The 19,901-nt window shown below is 40.3% G+C and overlaps 1 protein-coding gene across 7 annotated transcripts in view; it reads right to left on the reverse strand.

Moving 5' to 3' along the window:
* GABRG1 (gamma-aminobutyric acid type A receptor subunit gamma1) overlaps positions 1-19,901 on the reverse strand; it is an 84,485-nt gene that overhangs the window by 39,565 nt on the left and 25,019 nt on the right. Inside the window, exons 1-2 of one of the 7 annotated variants that reach the window (XM_065837089.2) lie at positions 16,109-16,544; positions 15,820-15,955 (exon numbers count right to left, since the gene is read on the reverse strand). The exons of 3 other annotated variants lie outside the window; for them this stretch is intronic. In XM_065837089.2, coding sequence (XP_065693161.1) covers positions 15,820-15,911 — 92 coding nt within the window. In that variant the 5' untranslated portion in view covers positions 15,912-15,955; positions 16,109-16,544. Of the gene's footprint in view, positions 1-10,327; positions 10,365-15,819; positions 16,045-16,108; positions 16,545-19,901 lie in introns of those variants that run through there. 3 more of the 7 variants (XM_071807450.1, XM_071807447.1, XM_065837088.2) reach the window with 3 other exon arrangements.

The following is a 19,901-nucleotide window of genomic DNA, read 5'->3' on the forward strand; positions in this document are numbered from 1 at the left end:
AAAAGAAACTGATAAAATATTGAACACTATTTAGAGTACTTTGTAAAAATCCAAAGGCATCCTGGCGCCACAGAAAGAGGCAGGCCTCTATTTAAAACACCAACTTTTTCTTTTGCCATAGTAGAGAGTGTAAGCTACTAAACATGTCAAGAGAGGCATTATCACATCACCCATACAGAAAAATTCAAGCCATGACTCAAACCCTGAAAAACAGCAGTAGGCATCCTCTTACAGCCAGCGTCTTCCTGTTTTAAAACACAAAATGTAATTCTCAAGCTTTTCCCTACATGTATTTTATTTTAAAGTAAAGGTACTAATATTTCTAAGAGATGCTTAATCATGGTAATAGGTACATCTTGGTGTCAAGAACACTAATAGAATCTCCTTCCTAGTAACCTCCATTCTAGCTATGATAGCTATGATATTAAAAAAAAAAAAAAAAGACATACACTTATTCAACTCCATTCAAATTTTAAGGAAGCAAACAAATATTACATCCATATGCTATGACTAAACATTCATAGAAGCTGCATTAGTGTGTCAATTATGTATCTGCATGTATATATGGTATAGTGAAAATGCTGCACTGTTCCTTTTAGCTAAGAAGATCATTTGTTACCTCCCTATTTTACGAAGATGAAATAAATGTACAAGAAAAATATTTACACATTCATGTATTGCCTATCTTTTAATTAGATAAGCTGCAATATATAGTTAATCACTAAGCCATTAGAAAAAAATCACAATACCTTGGTTGCATCTGCAGATTCACTCAGATATCACCGAAAGGTCAAAGAATGCCTGAAAGGAGTTTTCTTTCCACTTGAATCAAATGAGTGTGGACTCAAGTATTCCTCCAGTGCTAAAGTTTGCAATCTATATTACTCATCCAGCCTATTTCAGGGAACTGCTATGGGCTTCAAGTCAAGCAAAGTGCATCGGACTGATGACAGTAACTCTGCAGTCACACAACTTCACAAATGGACACTGGCTAGCGACTATTACAGAATGTACACAATCCATATAAATCAGTTCCAATGTTAACATAAGCACAGATATTCCAGGAAAAGAAAGGAATTACATTACTCTCCTCATACCAACTTGTGTTGTACACCGAAACTGAAAATGTTATTGCTGTATTATTAGAAAGGTATTTAAGGGCTTCTAAATTACACGGATATACACTGCCCCCAAAACTAAGAGTGGAATATTTCAGTAAATTTCTCACAGGAATGAAGACTACCAGCGTCTTACACATGGACACAATACTACACCTTCATGGGGAAAGGACAGAAAAAGTCAGGAAAGGACAGAGATGGAGTAGGCATGCCTGATTTTTATTGCACTCCTTTGTAAGAAAGCACCAAAACTCTGTAAGACCTCGCATCACCTCTGAGATAACCCTAGCAAGCATCACTGAAAAATCAAGACTATCTTAGCTGCAGAAACTTCTCGGTGGTTTTGGTATGCCTGCTTATTTTGGGAAGTGCAACGGGGAGGTTCCCACAGCTCAAAGGATGCCCAGAGGATGAATAAAAGGTACTGCTCAGATATCAGGACTTTCATACCTAGCTTGCTGCAAACAAATCACAGGAGTCTATTAAATATAGCTGAAAGTAATACGTAATGTAAATACAAGGTTCGCTGACAGCTTCCCCTGTAACAGTCTGAAAAGCGTTTTCACTCTTTTAAATTGAAACGCACCATAAAATACTTAATCTTTAATGAACTACATAGACGTTATAGAAACGTCAGATATTAAATATTTAACATTTCCCATCAGGAGGATCTCACTAATGGGAAAACTAAAAGAAGTAGGAAGTTAAGTTTTGCAAATGTACACCCTTTTTCCCTCACAGCTACCTATTGCCACCTCTTTCGTGTTTTGTTACCACACTGCTTTTTTGTTAAATGTATTTTTGGTCTGCTTGCACTTTATGTCATCTAGTTACTATATAAAATAGCTTACGGTTGCTAAGAGTGCAGAGGCAAAGCCAGCCTTTCCCCAGGTACATTAAGATGATGAGAAGTAAAACTTAATTTATAAGCTGCTCTCTAAGGAAAAAGACATGCCCCCTGCAAAACCGATCTTTTCCTCTTTTTGTCCTCCATCCCACAAACAGCAGAAAGCACACTGAAAGTACCACAGCTCTGTACAGACCCAGGGCACTCGACTCTCAGGATCAACCCAACTATTTGCAGAGAATTTGAAATTATGATGACAGAATTTTATCCCATTTTCATGTTCTTTCCACATTGTTATTAAGAACAGCATAGATTCAGCCAAAATGAAAAGTGCAAGAGTCATGCCAAAGGCTTGATTGCAGCACCTCTTGTCCCCCTCAAATTTTAAAACTCTGAACTACAAATAGGTATACAGAGGACACCAAGAGCTTACAGAAAACTATTAATAATGCAATACCAGGGGACAAGGGACAATTCCATTCCAAAATCTGACAGCTTTTCCAGTCACTACTAAGTAAATCCCCTTAAGGAGGCACTTTTATTAGAGGCAACATTTCTTTAATTAGTGTCTGACAAGAGTCTTGGCTTAAAATGTGCATTTCCTACTATTTACATGGAACTCGCTGGTTTTATCTAGAAAACATCACACAGTGAAAAAAGTGCCAGCTGCTAGAAAAGAAATACACTAGACTTCCACACCAGTACACTAGGTTAACACGAGCTTTTGGCTCTCTAATCCATTAGCTAAACCAGCAAACGAACCAACGCAAATCAGAAACTAATACAACCAAGTGCAGAGGAACTGGACTATTGCTGCTCCATACAGTGCAAGGAGCCATTCTCACTCCATTCCTATCTTACTGGCACCCGATGGTTGACGGTGATTAACCCACCTTCCTGTCAGAATACCATCTTTTTAACTCCTCTTTAGAATGCGCTCAAGACCATTGAGCATGAAATATAGACTGTAATGTCTTGGCAGCACTGATGGCACCCAGTTTTACGCTTTTGATTCCTAAGCTATAGCCTCTGATGTGCAGTCAGAAGACTGAGATAAGACAGGAATGATGCTGGCTGGAGAAAGGAAGTGACCAGAATATTTGGAAGCCTTCTGTATTCTCAATTCAGATGTTTTGGGGGGAGTTGCATAAGACTCCCCAAAAAGAGCATCTGGACACACAAAGGTAACAGGACAGACACTGTGTACCTGTTCATTTCTAGGAATCTGAATTACTGATCTTTGTCACACTAAATAGATTTGACCCACTCTGTTTCACAGGTAGAAGTCCCTTCAGAATTACATCATTGGCAGGACCAGCTGAGACAGTGTTACCAGGATCTAACTGAGGATGCTCAACCACATCATTCAAAGAAACATTTACTTCGGAATATAAGATCACTCAAAGCTGTTGACCTTTTACCCAAGTTTCTGTGTGTCTCACGTGGCAAAGTCCAGTTTTTTCCACAGTGTTTGGAATGGGGTAGAAGGAAAGGCAGAAGACAGCAAACTTCATTCCAAACCAGAAAATAAAATTTTAAATTCAGGTATGCCATTCAAATATTTAGCAACAGTTAATTTGGGCTGAGCACCTTTTAACTTCTTTCCAGTTAAAATAAATCTAACAAACCCAGGAAGATTAATGTCAACTAACTCCATCCTCACTTTAACAGTAGCACTTTCCCCTTTATCTCACAGTCCCAGGAAGAAAAGCAAACTTAATTAAAGAGGAATTCCTTTCCTTTCCAAGTTCATCTAAAGGTTATTTCATTATACATGGAACATAATACTTGACCATTTCTCCATTTACTGTAATATTTTTTTCTTTCAAAGTTCACTGAGTAGGTCTTTTTCAGAATGTCTGTAGAGACAATGATTTAGAAAAAAATATGACATCAAACATTAAAACATTTCTGTTCCATGGCACTATGCTGTTTCACATCTATTACTGCAGGTGCTAATTTTAAATTTAATTATTTTATAAATTAGAGACCTCATTTCTTAACACTCTTGTTGTTATAACACTTCAGCTAGCCTCATAAATTCAACAGTAAACTTCATGTATACAGTTAACAGTAATTAGGCAAAAAGTGCCCTAATTATGCTCTCTGTCCTTCAGCTAATTGGAGACATTACCATAACTAATAAATCCCTTAGCACAAGTGACTTATGACTAAATAAGTCTTTTCAACATCAGGCAATATGCTTGTATTCATGTATTAATATCATAGGTCTTTGTTCTCCTTTAAATAAGAGGATAACCAATCAGACTAGCTTTAAGTTGCAACGAACATCTGTCAGGTTATGTAATGAACTGAAGAAAAACAAAATATATCATTAAAGTGCTCCTACTGCTATTTGCATCACGCATATCAAAGTTTTACACATATAGCATAGTTGGGAGTATCTAAACACAGACAGGGATCCATTTAGTTGTCCATTTCCAGGCTCCTGTTCCAAGTCAACACACCCAATGCCACCCAGTCCTACAAGTGAGGCTGATTGTGGGGAACCCATAGCCTTCTGGAGAAGCAGCAGAAACTCCTTCCTGAATTTTTACTGAAGGGATGATTCTGGACGTTAAGTTGGCAGTAAAATTAGAATGGAAAAGCATGGAAAAAATATTAGAAATTCTTATACAGAAAGAAACATCAGAGTTTTAGGATATGCTACATAAGGAAGTTCATGTTAAATAAGTAAAGCTTTGCTAAGAAAAAAAAAAAGAACAATCATTGCACTAACAGAGTAAAATCAGGTACTTCTGCTGTTCATTCCCTGTAATGAAAAGAGTTGGCTACATATTTACGGTCTAGACTCTCAGAGTTGTGATATCTTAATATATATCTTAATACATATTACAAGCATCAGGCGATCAAGCTCTTTTGAGCCATTAGAGCTTCGATTCCAGTACATCTCTAAAAGAAACATTTTCTCCCACACATAGTAACTTCAGTACAATTAACTTTAGTCCCAGCAAGACCATCACTTAAAAGTATCACCACATTTCTTATAAAATGATCTTCAACATCTCGGTGATACTAAGATAAGAAAAACTAATCTGAACAGAAATTACTGAACAATATAATGAGACTTAACTCTGAACACTAAATAAAGGCACAACCTGACTGAAAAGAGCATTTATAGAAATATGAATTTTTAACATCAAGAACAACATGTTTTCCAGAAGAACAATCTTGTTCTGGGATCCACATAAATTGCCATCCTCCAAGTCAACTTTCAGATAATGCTACATATTATTTGAAATTACACTGGTCAAATTTGTTACTAATTCAAATGGGTCACAAAAATTATCATCTGGACTGAAAGCATTATAGACATTCTTTATCCATCAGTCATCTTATAAAATAGAGAGTTAATCTTATCTGTTTGAAAGTTCAGCCAAATATTGATATGCTCAGACCAGTATAACTGCCGCCTCTACTCCTACCAAGTTATGTTCCAGGAATCAACTGAAAATTCTCCTCCCATCTATCTATCCAACCACAGGTAATTCTCTGTGCCAGTTCAGAGCTACTGGATTCTCAAACATATTCAGTTTAATTAGTATAGTGATCTCACTTTAACCATCTTAGTAAAAACACCTCTTTACCCCCTTATGTGGCCACAAAAATACTCTTCCCAGTTTTGTAGACCTGATGGAGACAACTATCTGTGTCTGTACGCCTCCCTTTTATGTTATACAATAGAAAGCAAGAACCTTGAACCTTGCACAAGTAAGACAGCAAACAATACTAAAAAGAAATAAGAAAAAAAAAAAAAACTGATTCCTGATATTTTCTACAGAATCACGCAATTTAGAAAGAACCTTGAGAAGCTGACTTCGACTCAAAGGAGAGCCAATACTGACTACAGACCAGGATGCTTAGAGCTTAGTCCAGTTGGGTCTTTCAAAACTCCATGGACAGAGATCACACAACCTCACTGGACAACTTATTCCACTGTTTATTAATAACGACCATCACAGTTACTTTTCTCCCTTAGTACCTAGTTGGAACTTCCCCTGTTGCAATTCATCACCATTGTTCCTCATGCTCTTACCATGCATCCCTGTGAAAAGCCTACCTCTGTCTTCTCGATCACCTTCCTGCAAGTGCTGAGGGCTGCTGTTGCCCGCCCCCCGCCACAAGCCGTCTCTTCCCCAGGCTGAATAGCCCTGTCCTCACAGGGCAAGTGTTCCTGCCTGACCAGCTTGGTAGTCCTCTGCTGAGGTCCCTCCAGTTTAGACACAAAACTGGAGGCAGTATCTAGACACAGTTTCACAATGATCACTTCCCTCAACCTCCTGAGTGTGCACCTGCTCACACATCCCAGGAGGCTGCTGGTTCTCCTCGCAGCCATGGCACCATGGTGTCTACCAGAACTCTAGGTCCTTTCACAGTATCACAGTATCACAGTATGTTTGGGATTGGAAGGGACCTCAAAAGATCATCTAGTCCAATCCCCCTGCTGGAGCAGGAACGCCTAGGTGAGGTTGCACAGCAACATGTCCAGGCGGGTTTTGAATGTCTCCAGAGTAGGAGACTCCACAACCTCCCTGGGCAGCCTGTTCCAGTGCTCTGTCACCCTCACCATGAAGAAGTTTTTTCTCAAATTTAAGTGGAACCTCTTGTGTTCCAGCTTGATGCCATTACCCCTTGTCCTATCATTATTTGCCACCAAGAAGAGCCTGGCTCCACCCTCGTGGCACTCACCCTTTAGATATTTATAAACATTTATGAGGTCACCTCTCAGTCTCCTCTTCTCCAAACTAAAGAGACCCAGCTCCTTCAGCCTTTCTTCATAAGGGAGATGCTCCACTCTCTTAATCATCTATGTTGCCCTACGCTGGACCCTCTCCAGCAGTTCCCTGTCCTTCTTGAACTGAGGGGCCCAGAACTGGACACAATATTCTAGATGGGGTCTAACCAGGGTGGAGTAGAGGGGAAGGTGGACCTCTCTCGATCTACTGACCACCCCCCTTGTAATACACCTGAGGATGCCATTGGCCTTCCTGGCCACAAGGGCACAGCGCTGGCTCATGGTCATCCTGCTGTCCACCAGGACCCCAGGTCCCTTTTCCCTACACTGCTCTCTAATATGTAATTTCCCAACCTATACTGGAACCTGGGATTGTTCCTGCCCAGATGCAGGACTCTACACTTTCCCCTGTTAAATTCCATCAGGTTATCCCCCGCCCAACTCTCCAGCCTGTCCAGGTCCCGCTGGATGGCAGCACAGCCTTCTGACGTGTCAGCCACTCCTCCCAGCTTAGTGTCATCAGCAAACTTGCTGATAATACACTCAATTCCCTCGTCCAAATCGTTAATGAATATATTGAATAATATTGGTCCCAGAACTGACCCCTGAGGCACTCCACTAGATACTGGCCTCCAACTGGACTTCGCACCATTGACCACCACTCTCTGGCTTCTCTCCTTAAGCCAGTTTGCAACCCACCTCACTACTCTATTGTCTAGACCACACCTCCTCAAGTTAGCTGTGAGGATGCTGTGAGGGACTGTGTCAAAGGCTTTACTGAAGTCAAGGTAGACCACATCCACCGCTCTGACATCATCCATCCACCTTGTTACATTCTCATAAAAGGCTATGAGGTTGGTCAAGCATGACTTACCCTTGGTAAAGCCATGCTGACTGCCCCTAATAACCCTCTTATCCTTGATATGCCTTGAGATGGCACCAAGGATAAGCTGTTCCATTACTTTCCCCAACCTGTCCTGCTGAGGGGGACTTCACACCCAAGTGCAGAACTTAACATTCATCCTTGATGAACTTCATAACGTTCCTGTCAACCCACTACCCCAACATCTCCAACTACCTCTGAACAGCAGTCCTGCCTGCAAACATACAGCTTGTTAAAAACAATCTTTCAACATGGAAAAAATTGAATTGTCCTCAGCAAAGGCTATGCTAATATTGTTCTTGTTCCACCCCAGACAAGTGAGGAAATAAGACACACTTCTCACTTCTCTTTCCTCACATCAATTACTCCACGTTCCAATAACAAACTTGCAGAACATGTCGTGTGTTTTGTTTTGGCTAGCAAAAACTGGGGAATGTATTGATCACAACACCCTCATTCACAGTACATCTCCTTTTCTGAGAAAATCATTACTACAATATCTTAAAGCTCTTCTTTGCCTAGACAAGTAATTGGAAGTACCCATTATCTTCAGTAAGTACGTCCTTCCTTTTTTCTAGCACAAACATTTCTAATGCTAGCTGAAAAATTAGTAGGGGCTCTTCTGCCAATTATATTTTAATCTTAGAGATCAAGAGCATTTTGTTGTTGTAAAATGTTCAGGCGAATATATATATTCATCTTCCTCTACAAAATGTTTTTTAAGAAATGTCTTCCAGCCATTGCATGCACTGAAAAAATAAAATTTATCAGGAAGATAAAATACTTTTTCAGATAATGTGTGTTGCCTTGACTGAAACTGAAGTGTAAACCCACTAAAATTCTCAGGACAATTTATTTCAGATGGATCTGAATGAAACCTAGAAATGTAAATTGGTAAGCCTTCTCAGTTGGTAAGCTTTACCTTCTTTGTGGGTCTAGGCCAGACCACGCAATCAAGTTATTAAAATGTAAACAGCCATAGTCCCTGTCCATCCAGACCAAACAGTGGGGAATAAGTGGAGATTCAGAGAAGAGAAGATAAAAGGATAACAAGGGCAAATTATAGAGCCTAAGTAGATGTAACTTTAAAGGACATTAAATATCACCAAACTGCTAAGGAAGGATATGATGATGAAAAGGTATCACCTCTCTGGATATCTGAAACATGTACTAACCACAGAAGTATCAGCTCTCCTGGGAGTTTCAGACTGAATCATCACACAGAAACACACAAATTCATGTGCCACATGCCAGCAGCCCACTGAAGAGTCTGCAGATCTCCGTCTACACTTCACTGATGAAAGGTTTATTGTCATCAAATTCAGAATGAACTGATCTACTGATGATGGGTTAAGTGCCTTGGTCCAAGAAGCACTTTTCCTAGTGGAACTAGACTTAAAACAAACCTAACATAAATAAATGCTAAGAACCATAACCTCAATAAAAAGTAGTTACCCTAATTTCATGCCATCCCACAGTCACTATAACATTCATAAAATTGCAAAGTCAATTTTGTTAGATTTCAACTTTAAAATGTCATCAATAAATATATAGAATGAGCTCTCCTTTAAGAGGCATTTTCAGTCCTTTAGGTGGCTGATACTTCAACATACTCATATGAACATTGGTTCCAACAGAATTGTGTTTTCCTGCAAAATCTTCAAGTAACTAGGAATCTACTACTGCCCTTCACAAAAACAGGCTTATTTGAAATAATTCCAAGGTCTGATACCATGTGAGCAGCTATCAGTCTCCTCACACGGGACGCAAAGAAATACGTATAGAAAGAAGCGGCAACACAACCAGAGACTTGCATTGAACTCCACACCATAATTGTGGCATACAGGTGAATCTGACTTAAAATCACAGAAAAAGCCTACAACAACTAGATGATGACAATACGTGCCCAAGAGGAATATGGTCAACGGGTTCTACTGGAATTTTACTGTAATTGCCATTAGGCAATGATGGACTAATCCAAAGGTCAATGAAATAAATGTATAATCATACAAAGAGGTGAATATACCCCATGAGGGTTAATGGAAATACCTAAACCATGTAATAAAAAGCTTGCTCTCTCTCTCTCTCTGCAAGCAAGATTATCTCTTCTATGCTGCAATTTATTGTGTTTTAAATATAAGACCTCTTTTACAACAGGAATATTAAACATCTTGTCAGATGGTGACTAAAATTTATGGCTGTCAGAGTTGTCCCCTGCTGGATGCAACTTGCAGGCCATCAATTGGATGGCCCTCATTGACAAAGCAAGAACCTAAGGTACAGGTCCACAGCTGACTTGTGCAGGTCTGATACAATCCAGTACATTTTTGATGACTGTATGCTGGCGAGATCTAGTAGTCTATTTAAGAAAAAAAAAAAAAAAACCACTACATAATTTGTTCTACCATATAAATTATGGCATTGGACAGTGAAGAAAAAAAAAATGTCATGGCTTATAGCAACAGAATTAGCCACCTAAATTAATACTTAATACAAAAAATACAAATTTTTCTCCAATATAAAATATAAATGCCATCCAGCTCAACTCTATTCTGAAAGATAAATTGGACCATAATATGACATTAACAAGACTTAATAATAAATAGACTTAATCCCTTTGGTATACTGCCTTAAATAAGAAGAAAACCATATTAAATGAAAGGACTAACAATCTTTTAAAGACCTCAAATAACTTAATCCAAAGGTGACATAACTCATGTTACCTCAGATCTTTCCTCTTCACTATGTCTGTCTGCCTTCCTGAAAACAAGAAAAATAAGTGCATATAAATTTAGAAACACAGAATTAGCCATTCATACCTTACCAGAGATAAATGCAGTGAAACAGAAAAGGATTTGAGAATCAAGGTAGAAAGTAAAAAGTACATGAGGTACACCAGAGCAGTACTGTGGTTAATCCTGACATAGAGTATCTCAGTAGTATGAAGCAGGAGTAGGGACACAATATTCTGTGTGTACCTGCCATTAACGAGGCTAATATTTATATAATCTATTTATTTTTAGGTATGTTATTCAAAGAAAAAATGAGAGGGTTTATAGAATGGTTAAACAAACCACTTGATATCTTCTGAAGAAATGTAACAAGCTCAGTTTACTTATCTGGGAGAATAATGGAAGCTGCTACCAAGTCACCTCTTAAACTACAGATACCAGGGAAATACTTCTAACAATAGTTAGTATGACATGGGTAAATCAAATACAATTGAAATTTCCACTCCATGTAGCGTATCGCAAATTGTGACACATTTGTGTAAAACATTGATTTTTTGACTAGATCGTTCATCCTGCAACAACTGCTAGACATAGAATTGCACTGCAGCTTCTCATCTCCAAGGGATGAGGAGGTTTCTCTAAGCAAATGATCTACAACATGTCATGAAAGACTAGTCTGGAAAGAAAAAGTCAGCAGGATATCTTCTGACCAAAATGCTGATTCCTTTAAGAATTTCTTCCAGGATTCATTTTAGGTGCGCTGAGCTCTGCTCAAGGCAAAACTCGGCAGAGGTACATGGGGCAAGAAAGAGCTTTGGTGAGTGGCTTTCCTGTTAAGTGCAGCCGGCTGCAGACCACACTCCATTCCTCAAGAATGCAGCCATGGATCCACACCCTGAGGCTGCCCTGCAGAACCAGAGGTATGAACCAAGACCTGGATTTCCCCACAAGGAGATGGACATTGGATCTAGTGGACAAGGCAGCTGTAGCAGGTGGTACTCGGAAAAAATATCAGGCTTTTTTCAGTTAGCAGAAGTCAAGAGATCCACTAGCTGGAAGCCACAGACACCTCCAACTAAAAATAATGTAAAATACTTCATCAAATTCCTCCTCCTCCAAGCTTTTACGCAAGGACTTACAACAATTATACTGAAGCCATAAACCTGATGCAAAAGCCAGGGTAAATTCTCCAATTTTGATGATTCTCATATCAGACTGAATTATCACAACAGATCCTACTGACTAGAACATCCAGCAATGAAAGCATATTTTAGAAACTATTTCTTTCCATCTTTGCCATATCACTAAGATTTTCTTCTTTGAAGCAAGTTCTGTTCCAGATCAACTCCTGCTGACCTTTCTAGTCTCTTCAGTCATCTCTATTAGTTAAACGTTGCATTGATTTACCATTTTAAGTTTAGATACGTAGAATCAAGTTTTCACATAGGCCAGCAGGCCACTGAACTCATCACGCTATTTTCAGCCTTATTAAAACTGTTTGCATGTGTAAAACTGCAAAAATTGAGGCTTCTGTGTCATATCCAGGTTAATTCAATTGCATCTGAATTACTCCTTACAAATTATTACCATTCAGAGACATTGGTAAGAAATAAAAGTTAGTGGCACTGTCATTCACCACCTTTCGAAAGGTTCCTGTTAGCATGCTACACACTGTCATTTATAATTATTACTTGTTACTTATTATAATTATTACTCCGTTACTTTTTACCAAATAAGTTATGATATCATGATTTCATTTAAGTACATGCTCAATTGAGTATGCAGTGCAAGAAAGGTTTATGCAAGTAACTAAAAAAGCCCTAATACTCTTCTCTCATAAATGTTACTACAAAAAATGGCTCTTTGCCCATTTTGGAAGATACTCACATTTGGTTTTGTATGAGTTCAACATACATAACTTCTTAGATATATACATATGGTAGCACAAGCCAAGGCAATTCACTTTCAAACAGTGCAAATGCAAGTTCATTTCTGTAGTCCTACCTACTAGCCATAGAAAGTAGGTGTTCTGTTCAACCCTGATTATTACAATTCCTCTACAGCTTCAAAGAAAAATCACAGTATCCCCAGCCCCCTTGTAGTTCACTTCTATATCCACAAAAAAAGTTGACCAATGTCAATGAGTGCTCACCTGTAATCTTTTCTATCCATCTCAGAAAGGTTTGAATTGGTAGCAAGGGTGGTTTTATTTAACATAAGGCATATTTAAAAAACAGAATGTTAAAAGTAATGAAAAGTGCAGTTTAATTTGTTATGAGAGGGGTTTTTTTAATATATTGCCATAGCTTGAAGATTTCCTTTAAATCTACCATAAGAAAATTATGTGCAAAGAATGTAAGTATTTCTTAATGGTTATGTCTCATTAAACTTTAGACTAACAAAAGAAAATATTTATAAACTTTAAATAAAACAAACAGTAGTTCAAACCACTATATAACAAGTTCTTCACTGTCAAATGAACAAAGTACATAAGAGTGAGGAAAATAATGACTAAACATCACAGATGTTCAAATGAAACAGCAATTCGCTATTATCAAGCATTAAGAGACCCATGTTGTTATGACAGGCTTAACTCTGATCCAGTAATTTATACAAGAAGAAAACATAGGCCATATTATATAAGTATTTTCCTAGGAGATACCTTAGAGTGCAAAAGAAAATATTAGCTGACATCTGCACCTGATGACAGTTACAATGCAATGGAGCATTTACAATTGCTTTTTAGAGCACCAGGCTACAAAAATAAGAGAAGATATGGCCAAAATTCTCAAGCTTACAATAGACTTTCAGGAATGCTGACCAGCACATAGCATTTAAAGCAGTATAAATTAGAAGAAATGTTACAGTCATGCTGCACCTGTATGGTTCAAACTAAGGAAATAATATTAATTATATTGTCAGCTCTTATGTTCTCCCTATGAATTATCTATTTATTTTAGCTCAACAAGAACAATGGTTTTGCTGTACATCTAGGACCAAAGAGACTGCTGGGTAACTACTCTTTTCCTGCGTATACCTTATAGAAAGGCTCACAGCCCAACTTCTGCTACACACAAGATGTCAGCTCTTGACAGAAACAAGCCCTGGCTTGTGAAGTTACATCAAGTGCGTTGGCCATTCTGGTGTGTTTGTGGTACATATGCAAAACTGGGGGAAACAACTGTTTGGTGTGACAGAGTTCAACTGCTATGAATCCCTGTGGTGAAAGAAGTTTGATCTAATGCCATGCTACAGTTTTTGGGGTGGTACATTAAAAGAATAAACTCTTGGTTGGACTCAACTTCCAATTTTCTTCCTTAGGCTTTAGCTCCATTTGTTATAACTGAAGCAATTTTACTCATGCTCAGCACAAACTACTTTGTGCATAAATGCGCTAGAAGTGATGCATTTTGAAATCTTTTAAACGTGTGTGTTGAAAAGGTGGGCTGGTTCCTTCTGGATGTTTTTGAAAAAACAGCCAGAATTGGTGCAGCCTGGTTTATTCTTGAGAAAGCCTTTACTTCTGTGTTTCAGTTTGAACTTCAAGGAAAAGCTTTGGCTGAAACTACAGAAATGTATCCAAAGAATCAGAAAAATAATATTTCCATCCTATTTTGTGGCAGGCTGCTAAAGGGCACTAGAGCTCCTGAGCTCTCTGCAAACACCCTTGAATTGTAATGCACTACATACCAGAGAATCAGAATCTCAAAAACATGTCAATCTGTGGTCACTTAAAACAAAAGACAAGAGAAAAATCTCTCAACAGCCACCTTTTTCCCATGTAATCTCTGAATGCAAGGCAAGCTGGAAAAGAGTTGATTCAGATACATGGATATTTATATCAAAAGTTTCACTTTATCTGAGATACTCTGTAGCACAAAATAAAATAATGCACGTAAATTACCTCTTTTTCTCACTGAAGACTTCTTATGAACTTATTTATAAATGCTACTGCTAATGAGATGTATACATAATAATATACATCTAGTCCTGTAATCACAACCACACTTTACAAACAAACAAACAAAAATTACAACTTTTTTTAGCTAGTCCTCCTGCTTTGTAACTAAGTCTTTGAACTGATAAATTAGCATGCATATTCTTTTCTCGCAAATCACTTGATAATTTCTTTCATACCTGAGGTACAATATGTTCATTAAGAAACATTCTAAGGATGCACAGCTGCACTGGTATAATTTCCATCACTGCTTTTGAAAAATATTTCCATAATATGCCAAGGTTTTCAGAGACACAGAATAAGAAGAATATGATCAGTGGTGTTTCTGACTATCAACAGGATAACACAGCAGCCTTCTGAAGACGAGAGATGAGCCAAGATTAACACACTTCACACAGATTGATAAATTATCATTCTGTATGGAGAAGGGGTCTAGAGTCTGTCGGACTCAAAAAAATGTTTAATAGAATTTTTTTCTTTTTTTACTAGCCTTTATACTACACATTTGGTATATCCTCCTAGAATGATAATTTGGTTTATCATTAAAAATAAAGACACACTGGGCAAGAGTGAAATACCCTTTCAGTACTGTCTTGTGATTTTTATGAGAGTATAACCTGTGGAATGATTCACATTAGGTCTGAATTATTAATGCAGTTGAATGCTCAGCCTGCGTTTTGTTACGTTGTTATGGGTACCAATGACACCTTTACACAACAGTACCAAACTGCTGTTTCTTCAAAGCCCTTCAGATCAGTTTTGTAACTCTCCTAAAATGCACATTTCTAACTTCTGGGACTTGAGCAGCTGCCCGGCATCATCCCACGCATGGGCCCAATCCCATTCCCGAGGAGTGCAGAGGCACAAGCTGGTGCCGTGCAGGATGTCCCCCCGCTGCTCGGGCAGCACAGTGAAAAAGTACTAGCACCACTAGCCGCTTCCTCGCGTTTCCACCAGCTGCTGGACCAGGCTCTTCCAAAGAAGTCATGAGCGCCGCAGCCGCTCGCCAGCGAAACTCCAGCCTCCTCCCCCAGCAGCCACCGGCGAGGGAGCGAGGTCGGGCAGGCACAGCGGGGAGGTGCCGGCACTGCAGGGAGCTCCTTGCGCCGGCAGCAGCCGCACGGCCGCCCCAACTCGGGGTGCGGGGCTGCCCTGCCAGGCCCGGGCCGCGCCCCCGGCCCGGCCCCGCCGCCCTCTTGCCGGGAGGGACGCGCTTTTCCCTGCACCGAGCTGAGCCTAGACTCACCAACTCGCTCAGCGAACAAGTGGGATGCGGCAGAAGTTTCACTTTGCCGGTGGCGGCTTCCCCCGCAGCCGCCCGCGGGAGCCGTCGCCACAGCACCGGGACTTTTTTTTCTTTTTTTTGAAGTTTCGCGGCGCGTCGCACTTCCCCTTCTCCCTTCCCCCTCCCCAAGCCCGGCCGGCATCCCCCGAGCTAAGCCCGGGGCACGACGCGCAGAGAGCCGAGGGCCGGCCGGAGGATGCGGGCGGCTGGGGCTGGCGCGGAGGTCGCCGCCGTACTCACCCGCTTCCCAGCCTCACGGTCAGCAGCAGCAGCAGCAGCCGGGCCCCGCGGCGGCGGCTCCAGCGGGGTGCGGGGCCGCCCCACGTATCCATGGGCGTGAAGGCGCTCTACCTTCCACGAGTTTTCTCCGGAGAAGCTGTGGAATAGCTACCCTGCCAATCCCACAGTCCCCCCACGGCACACGGCAGGCAGAGGGAGGGGAGGGGAAGGGGGGAAGGAAAAAAAAAAAAAAAAACCAACAAAAACCCAAACAGGTAGGAACCCACTCTTCAAGGGCCGAGCAACTCACCCAATAGGCTCATCAGGTTGCTCCATAAATTATCCTAAAAACTGCTGGGCGAATCAGTCCCTAGCAGAGGTGGAGCCTCCTTTACTAGAAGGCAAACATGCTTGGGAGAAAGGGTGGCATTAATTAGCTATTTTCTCCAAAGAACAAAATAAAATAGATCTTTTATATATAATATATATACAATGTTAAATATATATCTAAAGCTACATATGTATAATTAAATATTTTTATTTTTAAAGCTACTCGGAGGGCGTTTTGCAACCTGGGAAGCAGCCCCTCGGCCCTGCCAGACAGAGACCCGCAGCGGGGAGGAGAAGTGCCGGGGGATGTGCGCGGGCACCCGCGGAAACTGCACGGCCCCGCGTCCGGCACGACCGCGATTCTGGGGAGGGCGGCACCAGCCGCGGGAAAGGGGTTCTTCCTGGAGCCCCTCGTCCGTCCTCAAGACACGAGGCCCTCCCTTCAACCTGCGGTCCCTAGAGCCGTGCTGGAGACAGGCGGCGTGCTCGGCGCGCAACTGCAGCCGCGGGAATTCCGCGCACCCAGTAAACGACAGTCGCGCAAGCCCGGAGGCTGCAGGTGGCTCTGCGCGGCCGCGGAGCGCCCCCGGGGGGAAGGGGGAGGAAAGCGGCCGATGCGCGGTGCCGCGCTGTAAAATGAGCCGTGATTTGCAACACCATGCAAAACGCGCCTTTTTTTTTTTTTTTGTGTGTGTGTGTTTGTCTCCCCTCTGCTGCTCCCTCCTCCTGCCTCTCTCGGGAGACCTACACTGGAAAGTAGCAAAACAGGAAAAAAAAGAATAAAAAAAAAACCACCGCAAATAAAGCCCACACGAAAACCAAACCCGAGGCAGAAAAGCGACCGCGGTAGCGGAGACGCGCGGGAGGTTCCGCGCCTTCAGCCCTCTCGTCCAGCGGTGGGACTAGCGCTTAAGTAAACCGTATTTCTGTGCACGGTATCAAGGTCGGGTAGCCTCTGAATCTCTCCCCTTCCCACTTCCCTGGCCCTGGAGATGTCCTCACTTGCAGCTGTCTATCGGGCACTCCTGGATTAACCTGCGCTGCGTGATTATCAGTGTAAGGATAGTCGTCATCACCATCATCATCCTTTGAGTCAAGATGGAACTGCACAGTAATGTAAATAAGCCCCCATTCAGTGGTTATTCCGATGAAAGACAATGCTTTGTTTTGAGTTCTGCTTCTTTGCATGTCATTCTCCGGTTACTATTTTATATGTACAGCTTACAGCTGCTTTAATGGTTAAAGAAACTCACCACGCTTCAGAAAGCTGCAATACATTAAGTGAAAATTCAATGACTTGAAAATTAATAGCCAGTCCTGGGGGTACTGGCAGAAGGTAAAGGCACATACTATTGTATGACCTGGGGTCTCTTTATTGGTGGATTAGCACAGCAGTCAGTGTCCTAGCGTGATGGCAGAGGCATGAGCTCAGAGGAGAGAACATGAATTTATTACAGAATAAATGCAGAAGTGGCTCCCCTGCTGCAGCGGGTGGCTCTAGCTCCAAGGAACAGGATTTGCTGTTTCCCTCAGCAAGAAAACAAGCACAGCGCATCCCCAAGTCCCTTTCTCTCTGGGAAGTTATTTCGCCCTGAAAATAGCTGTGGTCTTTAGGTTTATTATGGATTGATCTGTCAAATTGACTGCAGTTTGCAAAATATGCAATGAACTCTTCTTATGACTTTGGATGCTGATGTTTATGGAGCCATTAAAACTCTTTACTAATCTATAAAATTTCATCCTGTCACTAAAATGTATTACATAATTAATGTGACTACTGAGAAAGTTTGACGTAAGTAGTTTAAGGGTACTTACAGGACTATAAGGCATCTTCTTTCTATGTTTGGAGCACTTATTTAAAAACACTTAATTTCACCTCTGTGTAGGTCCAGCAGCTCACTAGCACAGAAAGAGGTGGAAGATTGCAACTAAAATAACATGTAGCATGAATAGTGAGAAGTCTTTTTTTCATTTGATTTCTGGGTTTAGAATGCTAAGGCACATAAAAATGCAATTAAAAATAAAGTCAGCACCAATGAGATTCTCAAATGATACAAGACTAACGATGAACAAGCTGTTTTCGGTTAGTCCCAAATCTGAATTTTCCTTGTACTTTAACATAAACAATAGAAATCCATCCCTCTCCAAAACAGAGAAGAAAATATTCTATGATTAAATAAAATACGAGATGAAAAACAGGTATAAAATTTGTGAAAAGCAATCAGGAAAGAAAAAATAATAAAAATTCCTTAGCTACTAGAAGAAAATTTGAGGGAAAAAAATCATCTCAAATTGCCTGTATTCCTAAGGAACAGAAGAAGCAATAAAGGAAAAATGGAAAATAGAATATTGAAGAAACGCTGGGGAAATTGCCTAGATGAGTGTCAAAAGAAGGAAATGCTGATGTATGATAATAAACTAAAGGACAGTGAGGTACCAAGGCCTGCTGATATTCATCAGCAGGTACTGGAACAGCTGACCTAACAATAATATTTGAATTCTGAGTTAAAATAATTTCCTCCTGCTCAAAGTAGGGAAAAGGAAGTGAAGAAAGGGGTCAACGGTGGAATTTCACACCTGCTAGGCATCACTTCAGAAGCAGAAAATTGAACGATGTTAATGTACAAGCAAAACTGTAGGATTCAGATCACTGTTACTATCGAAGAGGCACAAACCAGGATTGCTTCTGCAAAGGAAAACCACCGTCTCTAACTGCTTCAGTCATATTTAATGAGTCTGTGAATAGAAGGACAAGGCTATGCTAGTCACTGTCTTTCAAAACCTTTTTTGAGTCTATCAGTTATTTGTTGAAGGAGCTGCATAGTTATGGGATGAGTAAGATAGCAATGCTGTCTTTCAGAAACTGCTCAAGACTGCTATCAAAGTGGTCAGCTTTCCACATTAAAAAGATGAATTGTGGTTCTTATGAATCTGCTCTTGAGATTATCTTATTTAACTAATTCCTTACTGCAGTAATTATTTTAAAGACAAGAAACAGAAAAATTTACAAATTAAAATTTCAGTTGGGTCAAGTCTATAGAAAAAGAATACTGAGCAATTCATCAGAGTGCAGAAAATTAATTACAAAATTATAAAGATACATTGGCAAACCGGAAAAGACAAATAATTCAAGAATTGAATTTGGTAAATAGCTAAATGTAAAATCACATCTCAACTATCAGTGATACTGCTACATAATAGTGGAATATCCAGAGAAAGCATTTATATTTAATTATGAAATTTCTCCAGGACTGTAGAGCAGAAGGCATACGAATACCCAGAAGAGCACTAGTTTGAGCAGCTCACCACCTAAATTCTGCCCAAGCTCATCTGAAAGCTTTCCCTGCCCTCCAGGTTTGAGGAGTGCAAGATAGCAGGAAAATCAAATGCAATGTAAAAGTCCTCTAAAACACAGCCAGGGTAGATCCTCCCTTTGCTAACTTCATAAAAGTGTAAGAATTGATTTGGATTCCATACAAATACAGCTAACCCTCTGGCACTGTAAAAGAAGCAAAGGCACTTGGCACAAGCTTGTGATTTCCAGTCTGGAAGCCACCTATTCAACTTCAAGGTACCTACAATCTGTAATGCATCAAAAATTATATGAGAAAAAAATTTTATGCTTAAAGCTGAAGTCCAAATAGAAGGAAGAGGGAAAAACAAACAAACAAACCAACCAACAAAAACTAACAAACCCCACACAAAAACAAGCTAGCTAATATGTCTATAGTTTGCAACTGGGAGCCTTCATGCCTAGTATTGAAAAGCATTGT

Source organism: Patagioenas fasciata, chromosome 4 (assembly GCF_037038585.1).
Source record: "Patagioenas fasciata isolate bPatFas1 chromosome 4, bPatFas1.hap1, whole genome shotgun sequence".
Classification (NCBI taxonomy): domain Eukaryota; kingdom Metazoa; phylum Chordata; class Aves; order Columbiformes; family Columbidae; genus Patagioenas; species Patagioenas fasciata.